This window comes from Sander vitreus, chromosome 11 (assembly GCF_031162955.1).
Source record: "Sander vitreus isolate 19-12246 chromosome 11, sanVit1, whole genome shotgun sequence".
Classification (NCBI taxonomy): Eukaryota; Metazoa; Chordata; class Actinopteri; order Perciformes; family Percidae; genus Sander; species Sander vitreus.
In genome coordinates this window covers 23,516,991-23,535,275 of record NC_135865.1, presented here as the reverse complement: position 1 = coordinate 23,535,275, position 18,285 = coordinate 23,516,991, and the positions used below count along the sequence as shown (strand labels likewise).

Sequence of the window (18,285 nt, the reverse complement as noted above, 5' to 3'; positions counted from 1 at the left end):
CATGCATGAGAAGGTTTTTTTTTTACCCATGAGGTTTCTGATGTAGGGAAATGGAAGCATAGGGGAGACCGGGTACAGTTGTAACACAGGGTCAGTTGTAACACTACCAATTGCATGAATCAGGGATAAGATAGGAGTCATGTGACAGTTTCAGTTTCCTCAGGCTTCCTTTATGATCCCACATGGAGGTTTTCCAGTCTGTGTAGCTATCTCTCCTGAAGCTACAGAAGAAAATCTAATTCTGAGGTAAGAAAGTAAAAAAAAATAACAAGATAATATTTTGTTTAGTACTTCTACCGTTGTAGATAATGTTGTATGAGTTATATCAGGTAAAACTGTAGTTTTTCTAGTAAAGAATGGTGTATCAACCTCCTGCTAATTTCAAAGCACAATGCTAATACAGCTAGCTAAACAATGGGTGACAGTGGCGGGGTAGGATGTAACATGTGTTATGAAAGTGTCACAACCATCAAGTGTGGGTCAAGTGTGTTTTATGTAGCTTTTGGGTCCACCAGGCATGCACTCCAGGCCTGACCAATTTCATTTGTCACCATTTTGACTCTGATTAACAATGCATTTCATTTGTTTGTTCTTGTCACCATAGTGACTGATAACGAATGCATTTCATTGGTTCGTTCTGTGGAATGGGGGTAAATATGTTTATGTTAATTTGCTCTCACTCATACACACACACACACACAAACACACACACACCCACAAACACCCATATCAATGTGCAGGTACAGACATGCACACATAAACGCACACGTGTGCATGCACATACACTCCCCATATTCACACATATTTTATTGTTGCAGTCATTCATTTAAAATAAAACTGTTGTTGTGGCATATCACTTGAGTACCCATAGTTTTTGTTAATTTTGTCTACCTGTTACAACTTACCTCAGTATGTGTTACAACCTAACCTAGTAGTGGGGTAGATTGTAACAAAGGACCACCTTGTATTTGTCATCATCTCACAAAGTCTGTGATATAGTTAAAGAAATTTTAATTGTTGCCATTTGTAGCAGACAAATGTGGGTACTTTGCCTAAAATTTTCAGATATGTAGCTAAAAAAAAAAGGTAGTTTTAGGTGCTGAAGAAAAAAGTGTTACAACCGTACCCGGTCTCCCCTACTTGACCATCTTTATAGTACTGATCTGTGGATATTACTGTGTAAAATGGCTGCAATGGAAAATCCCTGTACATGCAGCTGTGTTGTTTCCATGTTTTGACGCACATGGACATTTTTCTTAGCTGTTTAGTTGTAACATTAGGGCTCCTCTTGCACTTAATGCTCCACCTGTTGAATGCTGCGCTGCACTCTGATTTGGGGCTGGAAGTCTGCATGGCAGCCACTTGTTCAGCCCTCTGCATTTTGTTTACAGATTTTTGCACTCCACTTCATTCATACCTACTCTGAAAAATAATTAGCCACACAGCTGAACTGTAAGCTGCAATGTTGGCATGAAAATCTTCGGCTTCAGCTAAAGTTATTATCACCGTAATAACTAACTTAACAAAATCTTGCCTCGACAGTTGTTGACGTTAACGAGGTTTGGAAAAGGTGTTTTTGTTTTAGTACATACAATACTCTTCAGTATGGGAACACATGCCGGAGTTTCCGGTAAAAAAAATTGGTGCTGGTCATGTGACCTGTAAGGTTTCAATTTTCCGGTCAGATGGGAAAAGTTCCGGTCAAATATTTTCCGTGTTTATTGCGGTTAAAAACAATTGATAGGTGGGCTATACTGTATATAAAGAATAATTTCATCAAGAATCATGTGCAGACATAATGGATGTAGATTCATACTATTTTTATTGAAATGTAGGCTACTTGCGACAGGCAGAAAGGGCAAAAGAATTAAATCAATGCACATAATTGTGCCCACGCTGGATAGATTTTGCCGTAATCCCAATAAGTAGGCTACCTCGCAGGCTGTTGAGAAAGTCAAGCCTCCGTAACCGCGGAGAGCTGTCATCATATGGCATCTCGATGTGCGTCTGTGGCATTAACGTTAATGAGACGGGCTGTAGCTGGTGCCGACTCATCCTCGCTGGCAATTTCTTGGCTTCATATACGTTAGACCAGCTAGACCTAGCAGTTAGACCTGTTATGAAGTAATTCACAATCTTTCCCTGTTTCGCCAGGGCTTGGGCTTCGACTTTTCTGCTTGCTTGTCGCTGTTTGTTGTAAATCTGCGTTAGTCTTCTGCATTCAATCAGAGCGAGAACGCGACATGTAGTTTTTCTTTAATCGCATACGCTACAGTCTTAAGTCATTTCTAAATGAAAAAAATATGATTGTTCATTGTTTTAATAGGACGAGAGATCAGAAAATCACTGTAGCCTATTTTAACACAATTGAAATTGTGCAGAGGGAATTATTTCCACCGGTCATTCTGACCGGAGACAATTAGAATTTTTGGTCCTTATCATGTTCTTTCAGTCAATGAAACTCACACATGCACACAAAGCTCTTGGGTTTAAGCAAGTATTCTTCCTGGAAAATGGGAGTAGATGTTGATTTACATTCCTGTTAATAAAGGGATCTCAGTTCCCAGTAATCAACCCTAGTACAGATCCCTCCACAGTTTATTATATCTGTGAAGACAGACATGCACACACAAATGATTTGTCAGCCTTGTTAATTATTTAAAAGTATCACTTATTACTTATTAAAAATGTATACTGCCACCTTTTAATATTGCTCCTTTGTGAGCAGAAATCTATTAAACATTTCCTTTACATCCCACACATTTGCAATTGCATACTTTCTTAAAGGGCTTAGATTAGATGATTAATTTGAATAAGCATGAGTGGTAACCGGATACAGTGTCTATATCCTGCATTTGTGCTATAATTTAAATTAAATAAAATAGCATGGGGAATACTTCAAGCCAGAAACTTCCTGACATTTATCATCTAAATTAGCTCAGTGTGTGTGGATGATGATGAAAACAAATTGGGGAATGAAGGAGGGAATACTTTCAGACCAGTTAATCTTGAGTCTGGCATTTAGCCTCTGTTATGTATTTAGAGTGACAAAATATCTACACAAATGTAATTAGCTTTTATTCATACACCACAGGACAAACAGACAGTCTATCCATGCATTATTTTACTTTACATTCCCATCACTGTTGAAAGAATGAACAACCCCACAAAAACGAGCTGCAGCTGTGCTAAAGAGCCCTTTTAACACCAACCAGAATATTATTGTGGGAACAGTGACAAACGCACACACATCAAAACTCCAACTTCTTTTAATTTAGACCTCAGATTTCATCACTTCATGAAGTTTGGTACTCCGACATTTTCCCACTTATACAGAGAGAGACAATTTTCCAGCGTTTAGAGCCGCCGCCTGCTGCTGCTAATGATCAGTTTGGATGCATGCAACTCTCAGCCAAGCTGGATATACAGCTCACACTCCCTCTGGTGTTTGATTGCTCCAGGTGGGGGTGTCACACATTTCATTACAGAGAGGAAACACTGAAAGCCAAAGTGTGGAGATCTGATCTCTTGTTATGCTTTTTATGGTATAATTGCAGCACATTTTTGCCTGACGAGAGGATGTCGGCTTTCACTCTGTGTGGTCACGGAGCACGGAGTGCTGTCCAACACCGTAGTCTGGAGCACGATGTCAACAAAGATATTGCTTATAATAATTACGCTGCAGATTGCCATGAGATCCCGATAAATATTTGTGGGTCCCCAGGGAATATAACTAATTATTTTGGTGACCTCATGACCCTTTATCTAGAGGCATCAGGTCAAACTTTCTCCAGAAGAGAAAGAGAAGTGAGACCCAATGCACATTACACGTTAATATCACAGAGTCTTTGACACACCTGACAAATTAGATTTCCTTTTTCAGATGTGTTCTGTGTTCTGTCAGGGGATAAGTTGAATCCTGCCTCTCACCTTGTGCTCCCTCACCTGTTAAGCTGCTGGTATTTACCATCACATGGGTGCTTTCCATCAGCCTGCAGCCATCTTTAGCGACGGAGCGAAAAAGAGAGCGAGGAATTGGTAAAGTGACAAAAAAAGGAAAGCTAGGGGGATAAAGAGAGAGGGAGGGAAAGAGAAGAGGTAATGAGAAAAATCAGTGAGCTCCAAGCTTTTGTCCATCGTCCTTTGTCTCCTATTTTCCTGCCCTTCTGAAGCAGCTCGTTGGTCCTTCCTCCAAAACTGCCTCCCTCATTGGGGTTGGATATGTTAATGCAATCACCACAAACACTGTCTCCATCTGTCTGGCCTAAATTGAACAGGCTCACAGCTGCTCCCAGGAGTTTGGGGCTGTAAAACAGAGCAGGAAGACTTGGAACCAAGTACTTATCCTTTCTGTCTGCTCACAATGTGGGACAGGTCTCAATACTGTAGTGACCTCCTCTCTCTTCCTGTTGCCCTTTGGATGTATCCAATGATGCTCCATAAATGACTAGAATGGCTTCTTAAATATTGTGTTACCCATCGTCTTCCAATTGTTGGGGAAGCGATATGACAATGAATCAACAGGAAAAACACGCACATTTTGATTTTTAATTAAATGTTTAAAGTCAATTATTATTGAGAATGTGAGGATTTTATTGTTTTCTGGGTTTTATTTCATTCTAAATTAAAGATCTTTGGGTTTAGTTGGACTAAACCAAACCCAAAAGCAATTTGAAGATTGAAGTATTTCTCACTATTTTCTTACATTTTACTGATCGAACAATTAAAGGTCTACTCCAGCAATTTAGTATCGCACCACCTGAAAGGTTAAGGACTTTGCAAGATGCAGAATGTTTTTCAAAAGATTGGTCCCAATCGAAGCAGCAGAAGCCGAGATATCTTAATTTTTTGCCCTTTGTATGCATTAAGCTCAACAGACACTTGGCTCCTACATTTTCCATATTGCAAATCAATAGCAGCTCTTAGATAGACCCGTTCTGCCTCATAAACACCCATGTTTTCACCCCCCACACTCTCTATTAGTAGTTTCAAAGTGCTAGTAAAAGTAACCTTTTTTTTCTCATAGACGATAGCATCTAACTCTAGCAGAGTAGTGCTTCTCAAAAACTGATTTTGATTTTGAAAATCTGTGGAGTGTCCCTTTAATCAGTCAGTCAAAAGAAAAAAAACATACAGATCAATCATCTGCTTGAGATGAGGAGAGAGAGAGAGAGAGAGAGAAAAAAAAAGAGGAAGGGAGTAAGGAAGGAAGTGATTCAGCTGTAATTTTATTAAGAGGTGCAGCAGCTAGCGGAGCCTGTCGAGCAGTTATGTAGTGGAGGGTTTTAGCATTCCATCTGAATAAGGACACTTAAGACCTCAGAGCACGGCCAGGTCTTTTAATTAACTCCAGGCCCTTATTGGCAGGGTCCCTCGCAGCGAGCGAGATTCTCCTGCTGAGATGTCTAACCTGCCATTACTAACTAATTATGAGCCTCCTTATCTATTTCTGGGTGACTTCACTGACCCATCCACTTCCCTAGTTCTTTGAGGGCCTCATACAGTATCTGAGAAGTTGAGGGCGGGATAAGGACTTCTGAAACAATTGGTCCCATTAATTCATTAGTATTAAAATTATTCGACACATTTATGTATATTATATATATATATATGATTTATTGTCATTTATGAGGCAAAATTGCCAAAACATTTTGCTGGTTCCATCTTCTCAAATGTGAGGATTTTAAATTATGTTGTTGATTTAATGTTTTTGAACTGTTGCTCGGACAAAACAAGCAATTTAAAGACATCATCTTGGGTCCTTGGAACTTGTGAAGGACATTTTGATATGATAAATTGAAAACAGGCATAAAAAAAAATTAGACTGGCTCTAGACCTCTGAATGACCACATCTTGATTTTTTTCAACGATTCAAATTCTTTAGGTCTGCTGTTTTGTTAATGTATAACTGTTTACCTGGTTGGATAAAACGACTAATAATATCTAAACCCTGAACCTGTTCGACCATCCTACGAGCACTTCTGATGGAGAATACGAGCACCTTAAAGGTCCAATCTGTAGGAATTTCTCCCATCTAGCGTTGAGATCATATATCGCAATCAACTCTCTCGCACCACGCAGTTCAAAATACGTATTACAGCTACGGTAGCCTTCACGCTTCAAAAAGCCGGTCTCTTGCTCCCTTCAATATCCTTTTTCTTTTTCTGGGCGAAGAAGAAGACTCCTGTTCCTGAAATTTGGATTTTGAATACGTGTGGTCCTCCATGTTTCCTTCTTCAAACTTGCTGGGGCCGGGAAGCTACGATACCCATTAGCAGCATTAGCAGCACCTGTGAGTTTATCATGTGACAGCGAAAACACGAAAGGTGGAGCAGTATGTCCTGTATGTCCCTTACCGACTGATGTATTTGAAGATGGTGCATGAATATGGAGCGTCTGCCCCAGTTCATGGAATGCAAATGTAAAATTTCAAGCCAAAAGGAATACTTGGAATTGATGGTGGTGGTAAATATTCATGAAAAAGGACAAGTTTGTGAACGGGCAACACAGATTTTTGATAATGAACAACTAAACACATTACACAAACTTAAAAAATAAAAACTTAAAATAACTACTCTGAAATCATATTTCTTTCATTATTGTGAAAAACATTACATGTATTGCTCCTAGCAAATGTGTTTGTGTCAACTGAAAATGAGGTTAAGGCAAAAGAAAAAAAAAAAAAAGGACCCTCCTTTTTCAAAAGCTTTTCCAAAGCTAATAACTTGAACTGTAATGATGTCAGTCTGAATAATGACTTTAAACAAAATGGCAATTCAGTCTGATTATTAGGCTAAATAATTATTAGTTGTAACCCTAATAAGAAGCCTTATGCTCACTCTGTATCGTTAAACCTTTTCATGTATTTTAAAACTCACGATGACACAAGTATGTGCAACCTGACAATTGCACAGAATACCTATTAGGGATCCTAAAATCCCATCAGTCCATAGCATATGAAAATGTGATGAGATCAGACTCAACGTGGGAGATAAATTATATGCTGGGCAGCCGACTGAAGCAACATAACTGTGCAATATTTCTGATGTTACACAACGTTCTTTTCCCATTGCATCAACTTGCTGACATCAAATCTACCTTGAAATGAACTGCGGGCCCCCAGTGGAAGACCGGGCCTGATCTGAATACAGTTTGACAGAATCTGCTGCTTCAACTTTTTTATCTTTCCTGTCATAGATATTGTTTTTAATTTAACCCAATATAACCCAACTTTGTTTGGTTTTCCTCACTTAGGGCCAGTTTTCATTTGAACAGAACTGGGCTTAGACTGAAAAAATACTTTAGTGATCAAATTTTCCATCTACGATGCTATTATACTCAGTGAACTGTGCACTTCTTTACAATAGCTCAATTCGAACACCTGGACGTTTTTGCAACCTACTGAACCTGTGGTGTTGCTTTATTGTTTAGTGTAGGTGTTGCTGACTCAGTCTGCCTCTGAATGTGACTGTTTTGGGCTAAAGTTGTTGCCTTTGCTGGCGTATTGTTGTGCAGGATAAAAATATGTATGGATAATCCTAGCAGCCTTGGTTCAATTTCTGGTCCCTGCACCCTGTAGCTCTGCTGAGTGGGCTCTTTTGCTTTTCTGCTGCAACGTAGGTATTCACTGAGGTTGAAACATTGGCCCTAATGTAATTTTAGCAGTTCCTTTTTCACATGAAACGAGGTTAGATACATTAGCTAAAAACCTGGAGTTTCAGCTGGATACAATGCATGAGCAAATCTATTTTGTTGTCAAATCAGTTTATTTAGGTAGCACATTAAAAACAAATGTTGACCAAAGTGCTTTTCAAGATAAGTTAAAAATACAATGATATAAATAAAAATAAAAAAATGAAATGGCAGAGAAGAAAGAAATACAGATAAATGTAAGAATATTGCATATTGAACAGCAAACCACTGAACCATAAAGACATAATATGACAGTTCATGTAGTGATAACAACCAAAAAGCTAAGGAAAAAGAAAAGGAAGATCATATACAGCAACACCAGGGGATCTTGTTTAAATGTGCAGTAACAACTATACCAGCCTCCAGCCTAAAGAGATAGGATTATAGACTGAAATGAGCAATCAGCCACTTGTGTTTACCAGACATACTCACTGGTGTTCTGATCTACTGATTGTGACTTGCACCAGGCCAAACAGCCAGGCTGAGTGAGGAGTTCATTACCTTTCTAATACCTCTTTTGGGGGGCTGAACTGAGCTACACATCCAATCGCTTCTGTCCTGTCATCAGCAGCGACGTGCCCTGGGTATCAGGCCGGCTGACATTGGTGAAACAAGTATTCCATTCCTTTACTTGAAGAATAAGGTTGGCGTTGTTTTAAATCGTTGTTATTGTCAACAAATCTTGTGAAAAGACCAAAACCAACAATGTATTAATCCCTCTCTCAGTACTTTCCGACTTCTCTTTGGCACTCCAGCCCAAACCCATTGGTCCCTTTTTGAATACATGAATCATAAATTAAAAAGAACTGGCCAAAAAAGTCATTTTTAACAGTTGTGTACTGCAGTTTTTAAATGTTGCTCAAACCGCTATAAACACTGCATTTGTCAGGGACTATTTTCAGCTGTGGATTATTCCACATTTGGTGCACATTTGGAGTATATCGTACGGGCGCCGACGTAATTTCGCACAGCAAGAAGGTGTATGTGGGATTTACTCAAAATAAACTACACTGTGTATGTCTGTGGTAATGAAGGAACATGTCACCCTGTGCAATGATGTGGCTCATTGATGTATTTTTAATAGCTTTTGGACAACAATGGAGCCCTTCGGCACAGAGCGATGTGTCAGACTTTGGATATACACCCAATACTTGTTAGTAGGATCAGTTCATTTATGGTGTTGGTCTTTTTATGGAATTTGTCGACAATAACAAAAAAGTAGAATATCACCTGCCTTATTCTTTAAGTAAAACTAAGAATACCACAGTGCTAAAATACTCTGAAAGTGTTATATAAAGAGACATATTGTAGGATTATCATCACGGATGCATTCATTATTTGGCAGCATTTTAATGTTATACCTGGGGGTGGAGAATTTGGTTAACAACATGGGATATGAGGAGTTGATAAAGGGTGATGAATTCTGTAAAACATTGTGACAGGAAATCAAGAAGCATTTCAGAAGGCAACCAGTGACAGGATCAGGCTGTTGGGATGAGATGAATCACTTGAAGAAGGAGCTTCACTGATAAGTGATCATCATCGTGGTGCAGGGCCTCGGAGAGCGGCAGCAAACAGCATAGCAGATGTCAAACAGCTTTTCATTCACTTTCCCAGGCTTTTAAGCAGACTCAAAACATATGGGTTGCATCCATTAGTGCGATAGACTGTGTTCCTTTCAGTGCTCCATTTCGCACTGTTCTCCTGGCATTATCTGCAGCAACTCACTGTCAAAGTAGAGATCTCAAATAATGTGGGTGCAGTGTCAGGCTTTCTGTAGTAAAGTTTGGCTTTAATGCAAGCTATAGCTACAGTTCAACCACAAAGCCACAGTTTAACTTTTATCTCAAACTTTGTGTTTGTGTGTTTGTGTGTTTGAGTGTGAAAAGTGTTCGCTCACTTATTGCAGCTCATTTGGTGGTTTTCTTCCAGTTGGGTTTTGGTTACTGCTGGTTCACCACAGCACTCACTCAGCTTCACACTCTTTGTTTCTGCCTCCCTGTCACTTTCGTCTCCACCAGAGCTTTAGCAAAAAAGAAGAGAAAAAGTCATTTTGACTGAACTCTTGAGGCTGTTCTCCTCTGCAGCCTGCAAGTCAGTCAATGAGCCACCTGTTTGGTCTCCCCCGTTGTTTAGCCAGAGCTCATTTGGAGCTGCATAGCACTTTTTCCAAACTGCGGTAACAGAACACAACACATTAGCTTCATCACAATCCTGAACTGGATCTCTGGGAAAGTAGTGTTCAAAACAAAAACCAACAAAAGCAATCACAGATTCAGAATCACTCGGAAACATTCTAGTGGTAGAAATAAGGATATTACACCCAGAGGAGGATAATCCAAAGAAAAAGATAAGGGTAAAGATAAAGCTCAGATTAATTAGTAAACTGAGTTTTTGAGCGTAGATTATCTTCATATATTATTCCCAGAAGTCAAGAATATAAATCATTGCACAATCCATAAATCTGTTCTGATCTAGAAGCATATAAAGAGGTGCTCCTTGATCTTAGATCTTACATCATAATCATCAAATTCTTCTGTTTCAAAAGTAATCCAGTGATTGTTGTCGGTACGTCCGTGGTTACAGTGCAAACAAAAACTGCTTGTAGCTAATTCAGCATGACTTTTCATGGTTTAAATGAAAACCATTTGAGGCTAAAACGAATTACACTCCCTGTGTGCATCGCCCAAAGCATTAAAGGATCTGTAGTGGCAAAAACAATTCCTGAAAAATTGATTTATGTTATTGTTTTACATTTTCTGATATTACCAAGGCTCAGAATGTCCCATCAAAATTATTTTATATACCTAGAACACAGACACTCTCCTCTACCATACCCAATCCATGGGAATACAGTTTTGTTTTTTTCCTTCATTAAAAACTTTCCTAAAACATGTAAAGTACCAGTACCAAGTCAAATGATGGCATTTCTAAATAATAAATCCTGTAACTGTAAATAAATACACAGTATGACATGCCTGGCTAAGAGAAGACAATTAAAATTAAGGGAATGAAAACTGAGTAAAAGCAGCTCAAGGGTTGATAACAACAGATTTAGGCCTCACCAAAACCATTAAGCAAACGATGCAGATTTTTCAGCAAGTAGCAGCCTTTACTGATTTATTCTTCACCCAAGGTAACAAAACGACTCACAAAGCACCATGAGGTCATTACAATATTTCTCTGCTTCGCTGTCTGAGTCTCTCTCTCTCTGTGTCTCATGCTGTTTCTTTGTTGCTCTCGCACTATAATGTTATCACTTACTATTTTCTAACTGATGGTTTATCAGCATCCCACAAGCCATGCCAAGGCAGCAGGCTGTTTACTGGGTAGTAAAAAGTCTTCGTGTTGCTGGGTGTAAGGGGAAAGGGGGAAAACAGTCAGCGGTAGCAGGCAGTTAAGAAACTCATTACCTTGCAGCACATTACAGCCGAAGAGCGTCAGGATAATAACTTTACTCACACTGCCAGTTTAGCCGGGGTTTACTCTCGAATGTGACACCTCTGAGGCGGCTGTGTGTGTGTGTTTGCACGTAATCTGTGCAACTGCTTCCTATATCCTCAGCTTAATACTGTCCCCATTCACTGTGCAGCGCTGATAGCATAGCTTAGCCTCCAGCAAGCAAGCCAGCGATGTAGCGCCTGTTCAGTGCAGGTATAAATGATAGGATTTCCATTAAGGGGATGGAACACATTACAAAATGGTTTTATTACACAGCTGGGCACTGCTGATTTCTGATATGGCTTCACATTTACTGCCAACATGTAAACTGTTATGAATATTATTGTTGAAATAATTTCTTTATTTTTTTACCCTCTCTCTCTCTCCATCCCTTCCTGTCATTTTCTCTCCTCTCTGCTTCCTGCTACCTTCCCCTTGCTGTCTTGTTCTCCTTATCCATCTCACTATAAAGCAACAGTATAGCAGCATCTGCGGTGTGTGCCTTCAACCTGAGCGCCATCACCCAGGCCTTCAACGGGCCCTTCCGCTCCCAGGAGAACCCTCGCTCCACCTGGCTTCCCACAACCAACCCCATCCACAACTTCCAGGTTAGTTTAACTTCTTCCATACAAGACTGAAACCAGCTAAATCAATCCATGTTAGCAACAAAAAGCATCCTATTTTGTAAAGGTGTTGCTTATACTGTAAGAGACAGAGAGGCAACAATAAGTCAATTTGTTATATAGCCTGAAATCACACATTTGTCTCAGAAAACTTTTGAATCTTTACCACATACAAGAACCTCTATCTTTTTGATTTGGATACAGAGCATGTTTACATCCGGTCCAGTACCTCCAGGAATTAGTAATGTGATCACAAAAACAAACATCTAACTGGAAGAATGCTTGCCAATTTTACTAATGACTGCAGTTTTCTGCAAAAAAAGAATCAAATTCAGAACGAAGTCAAATTCAAATCGAGCCTCAATGAATTTCCATGTAACTACTGTGGAAATGATTTTTTTGTCTTCTCAGGCAGTTCTTGTTCCCAGGCTGTATCACTCCAATGAAAACTCTCTAAATTAGATCTTTTTAATTTAGAAAAACTGAACTATCTCTAATCTGGTATCTAAAACCACTTGGTTTCTAGAGGTTGCTTGCGGAGCAACACAGCATGGTTGGAAACAGTTAGGTAACCTTATTGACTGAATTCATCTGCAAGACCCTGAAGTCTCTATTTCAAAAGGAAAATGATGAAATAGGAAAAAAAGTGATAACAACATAATATCATCAGATATCTAATATTGTAGATATTGTAGTAGTAGTAGTAGTAGTATTATATATTTCCTTCTAAAATTGAAAAAATCATGCTATATTTCCAAAACCATCTAACACTTTAAACATTATCCAAAAATGGAAGCTACCGACAAATCTTTATTATCAAATTATGTTTTATATTGAGTCCTAAAGAATGAGCATAAGCTGCAAACCACAGCTAAGCCGTGCAACCCAACACAGCTTTCAGAAGGCTTTCTTTTCATAGTTATTCTTCTGCAGTGTTTCATTTAATTGCTGTGTTGTTGCTGTGGTCACATTACATTCACATTGTAGTTTTGTTCCCCAGAAAAAAAGTTGATATTACTGAGAATAGAATTAAGAATTGAAACAATCTAACTAGACACGGTGTATTGATTTCATAAATGCAATGACTGGGTGTGTGAGGTACTTCTACATTGTTTTTTTTTTTCTTTTTTTTTTTTTTTCTTGCATTCTCTCTGCCTTTTTCATTTTCATGTGCCATCCCACATTTTCACATCCTCACCCTTCACTCCCCCTATTTCCTTTCCTCTCCAGTGTGGGACTATAGAAGACGAGGGTCCCAACGAGGGCTTGACGGAGCGCAGCCTGCAGGACGCCCAGCGGCTCTACCTGATGAACGATGTGGTCCAGCCGGAGTCTGTTGATCCGCTGGTCATGCAGGATGACGTTCGCTTCTCCAACCTGGTCGTGGACATTGTTCAGGGCATGGACACCCTCTATCATGTTATGTACATCAGCACAGGTTAGTTAGGGAGGAGAAAAGAACAAAACTATGACTTATTTTTGCCCAGCTCACATTACGCAGCGGTAGCTCGGTCTGTAGGGACTTGGCTTGGGAACCGGAGGGTCCAAGTACAGACTGTGGACTGGTAGCTGGAGAGGTGCCAGTTCACCTCCTGGGCACTGCTAAGGTGCCCTTGAGCAAGACACCGAACCCCCAACTGCTCAGGGCGCCTTTAATGGGCAGCCCCCTCACTCTGACATCTCTCCATTAGTGCATGTATAAGTCCTGTTTGGGCATGTGTGCGTATTTCGGGCCTGTGTGTAATATGTAATATATCAACAGAGTGTGAAATGTAATTTCCCCTCTGGGGATCAATAACGTATCTCAAAAATAAATAAATATATGAAGTAGAAACAATCCTTATCTCAAATATATAACAACAAAAAGAAAAATCAAGTAGGGAAGTTCAATTTAATTTGCCTGTATACAAGATAGATTGTTGTTATTTCTTCTCATCCTTTTTCCAATCAGAATATGGCACCATCTTAAAGGCACTGGCTACACCCAACAAGAACCTACAAGGTTGTTATTTGGAGGAGATGGAGCTTCTCCCAACGGGGGTGCGAGAACCAATCCTGAGCCTGCAGATCCTGCACAGCGACAGGTCGCTCTTCATTGGGCTCAACAACCGAGTCCTGAAGATCCCACTGGAGAGGTGCTCCACCTACAAAAATGAGATGTGAGTACTGCCCAACATTTTCACATCTAGTGGAACATTTTATCCAGGATGATCATACTACGTATCTAAGCTTTCAAAGGAAACCCAAACTTAGCCATTCATAAATTTGATATAGAGAGAATGTTGAAAATATGAACTAGGAACGTATATGGAAAAGAAAATCTATGATGTAGGTGTAAAGAAACTAAACATGACTTAGGCCAACAGTGAGAGGGAGATTTACATTAAAGTTCGTAAAAATTCAGCAGGCTTATGGACATTATCGACATGTCATCATTGAGTATGTAGTACATAGTGTACATTGACGCAGTATTTCTTACATAAGTTCAACCACTGGAGTGCTGTCCAGCGTCGGTGTGCTCAGTGCTGCCCTGTGTGGTTGGAAAGTATAATAGAGTTAGAACAGTCCATGCTTCTCCATCAGTATTGTTGCAGAACTGAACAAAATGCTGCATCTTTTTAATAAGTAGAATCATGGTCCTGGATCACGGCTAGTGATCTAATGAATGAGGCATCTGGTGGCCTTGTGGTTAACATACTGGGACTGCAGCGTCCCTGGTTGGATTCAGGACCTTTGTTGCAATTCATTCCTCCCCTCTCTTTTCCTCTCATTTCCTGTTACTTCTGTACTGTCCTGCTCTGATTGTTGTGAGACATCTCAGAGTTCAACTACAAGAATGAAATAATAAGCCACGTGAGGGACAATCGCCACTTTCTAAAAGCAGCGGCGCGGTATACACAGTGTACATTTTATTGTTCATTTTATGCGTTTTGGCACTGGATTCATTTGAACCTGGTTGGTCCTCTATTGGAGGTAATTATCTGTCCTCAACTAGGATGAATGTCTGGAAGACCTCGCCTATAATCATTAAAGTCTGTATGGAACCAGACAAATGACTGGGGCGGCATCTGCTCACTAGAGGAAATTAATTTGTTGTGCTGGGTTGTTTTTTAGTAATGAAGTTTCGCATAATACAGAGAGAGCGCTGTGACTTTTTTCAGAGGACAAATAAAAAGTGTGGATGAAGATAGCTCATACACTGCCAGAGAAGTTTCTCTGAAGGCGCATTTCTGTGTGTGAGAGAGAGCTACAAAGCCACAGAGAGAAAGAGAGAGCTCTGCCATCTTCAGCTTCAGGTTATTCATGTGAAAATCTACGTCTCGGGGGTGAGCGAGGGGAGAAAAGCTCACTGGCTGTTTGTCCAACTTTCTGTATCTCATCAGTGCTCTCAATCAGCCGGCCACCTCATTCCTTCAAAGTCAACTTCATTTTAGCATACAAATGGCTCGATGCTATTTTCAGTGTGTGTATGTGTGTGTGTGTGTGTGTGTGTGTGTGTGTGTGTGTGTGTGTGTGTGTGGCAGTTTTTGTGTGGGTTGGTGCTTGGATGAGTTCTCATATGTGCGCTGCCTGATGAGTCAGCTCGCTATTTCTACTAAATCCAAACTCCTAGACACATGGGAGCAGACACACTCACACCACAACCACCAGCTAGGGAAACCATTGAGGTGAGAGAGACACAGAGAGGAACAGGAAGAGAGAGAAAAGCCAAATGAAATACAGATACAGAGAAAAAAGCCGAGCAAGCAGTCCTATTTAAGGCACAGTGGGGTGAAACGATAAGAAGAGTGGGCTTCAAGGGCACCAGAAGAGGGGGGAGCAGGGGGTGAGATACTGTAGGATAGACTGCGATATTCTGCTCACATCTGTGGCTCGCTCACTCATACTATCTTTCAAACTCCCTGCAGTCAACCTGTGCATCATCATGACACCTGAGCTCGTCTGGAGAGACTCGAGTAGTAGAAAGTAGAAAAGGGCAGATGGGTGACAATGAGTCAGGAGATTTAGAATCAAAGGAGGCAAGGTAGTTAACTAATGCATGGGAATATGACTTCAGCTAATATTTACATTAACAGTTAATCTGTTGATTAGTGAAAAATGCAAATCGCAATTTGTGAGAGCCAACGGTGACAATTTATAAAACAGGGTACACTTATACAGCTATCACTGCCCTTGTTGCTGAATTTGAGTCTTTTTTACTATAAAAAAGACTACTTAAACTCAGCAAAAAAAGAAACGCCCCTTTTTCAGGACACTGTATTTTAAAGATACTTTTGTACAAATCAATATAACTTTAGAGATCTTCATTGTAAAGGGTTTAAACAATGTTTTCCGTGCTTGTTCAACAAACCATGAACAATTAATGAACATGCACCTGTTGAACGGTCGAAAAGCCAATAACAGCTTAAAGGCGGTAGGCAATTAAGGTCACAGTTAAAAGAATATTAGGAAAGTATAGACACCTTTCTACTGACTCTGAAAAACACCAAAAGAAAGACGCTCTGGTTCCCTGCTAATCTGCGTGAACGTGCCTTAGGCATGGTGCAAGGATGCGTGAGGACAGCAGATGTGGCGAGAGCAATACATTGCAATGTCCCTACTGTGAGACGCCTAAGACAGCGCTACAGGGAGACAGGAAGCACAGCCTTCTCGTCCTCGCGGTAGCAGACCACGTGTAACAACACCTGCATAGGATCGGTACATCTGAATATCACACCTGCGGGACAGGTACAGGATGGCAAAAACAACCACAAGAACTGGCCAGTCTGGTGCAGTACATGAGGAGGAGATGCACTGCAGTACTTAATGCAGCTGGTGCCCCCCTTTGTTCAGTGACACATTATTCCATTTCTGTTAGTCACATGTCTGTGAAAATTGTTGTTTGTCTTAGTTGTTAAATCTTTTAGTGTTCATGCACATATTTGCATATGTTAAGTTTGCTTAAAGGTGCTCTAAGTGATTTTTTGTCAAATACCAGAGATGTTTACAAGTAATTTTTTGGAAGTCCAAGTCGAGTCTCAAGTCTTTGAGGGGCAAGTTCAAGTCAAGTCTCAAGTATTTTGCCACGAGTCCAAGTCAAGTCTCAAGTCTCTGGCCATCTGATCTGTCCCTAACACTGTATTGTTAAATCTTATGAATTCAAAACATGTCCTGTAGCTACCATCCATACAGTACAGTATCAAAATCAGTTGTAGGATAACTTTATGGGGTCTACTTAACACATCCCTCTAGCCCTCTGACCTGGTGAAATATTAATCTAAGTCTGTCACATCATATGGATACAACTATAAAGATACAATTTGCATGTTCCCAGCATTAGCACAACACTTTGCGATGGTTAGCTTGTTACCTGTGACGATATATGCTAAATGTAACGTCTCTTTCACTCAAAAAAATGTTTAATGTCGAAGTGGAAATCAAGAGAATAGTGGCAGCGCCACACCAGTTACAGAACAACATGCATCTCAGTGTCAGTCCAAATTACACACAATAAGCAGTTTGAACTCACTGATGTAATGCCATTTATTTTCTAAGTGTGAGTAGGCTCAGTGAAACTGAGTCCAGCACGAGGGTGCCCCGACTCAGAGGAGGAGAGGTTGGTCAGGCCGGCGTCTCCACGGCAGGTGACAGTGTGCACGGATCCGCTGCGCCACGCATGGATGAAATAATGAAATAGTAAATAGGACTACAGTAACAGAAATATGTGCAGAATTAAGACAGTCAAGACGGCCCAGTGTTTGGTGGACCGGGTACACCTTTTTCACTTAATAGCCTACGAATCATGAGTTTGCCCACTCGACACAGCGTTTGTTCCTGGGGAGATGGATCTGTGCGTCCCGCCTCCTGTGCGCCATGGATGTCTGAGCCTCAGTTGAGCAACTACTAACTATAAAGATACAATTTGCAACACTTTGCGATGGTTAGCTTGTTACCTGTGACGATATATGCAAAATGTAACGTCTCTTTCACATTAGCAAGTGACTGACCTGCCTGGGTGCATTTTGAGATGCCTGATGAAGTTCGACGTTGTTGATTGGGCATCATTTATCTTGGTGCCACACACCTTGCATGTAGCTGTTCGCCTACTGCCACTGTTTACGAAGTTATTGAAAGCAAAACTAATGACAAAAAGCACAACTCTGGAAGGACTTGGTGTCATGAGGACTAGCACATGCATTACGTTGCACATTATGGCAAAGGGCAGGGGACATGCAGCTCGTCATACGTTTCCCCAACGTATATGCTATGCACCAATAAAAGAAAATAGAAATACATGAATACATTTAGATTTAAAAAGCAATAATTGCATGAAAACATGTTGTTGACGAGTTTCAAAGCTCGAGTCCGAGTCAAGTCTGAAGTCTTTTGGTTCGAGTCGCAAGTCAAGTCTGAAGTCATCTGTTTGTGCGACTTAAGTGCGACTTGAGTCCGAGTCTCAAACTCGAGTCCCCATCTCTGTCACATACAGCAAACCTCTCCACACTATCCACTAGCTGCCTGTCCCCTGAACACACTGTAAAAAAACACG

At 40.4% G+C, this 18,285-nt stretch overlaps 1 protein-coding gene across 5 annotated transcripts in view; it reads left to right on the top strand.

Annotated features, from left to right (window-relative positions):
* The window catches only part of sema5ba (sema domain, seven thrombospondin repeats (type 1 and type 1-like), transmembrane domain (TM) and short cytoplasmic domain, (semaphorin) 5Ba), a 191,755-nt gene that overhangs the window by 132,497 nt on the left and 40,973 nt on the right, over nt 1-18,285 (top strand). For all 5 annotated transcript variants that reach the window (XM_078262419.1, XM_078262418.1, XM_078262417.1 and 2 more), the window contains 3 exons: nt 11,606-11,741; nt 12,987-13,194; nt 13,708-13,915. In XM_078262419.1, coding sequence (XP_078118545.1) covers nt 11,606-11,741; nt 12,987-13,194; nt 13,708-13,915 — 552 coding nt within the window. The remainder of the gene's footprint in view (nt 1-11,605; nt 11,742-12,986; nt 13,195-13,707; nt 13,916-18,285) is intronic.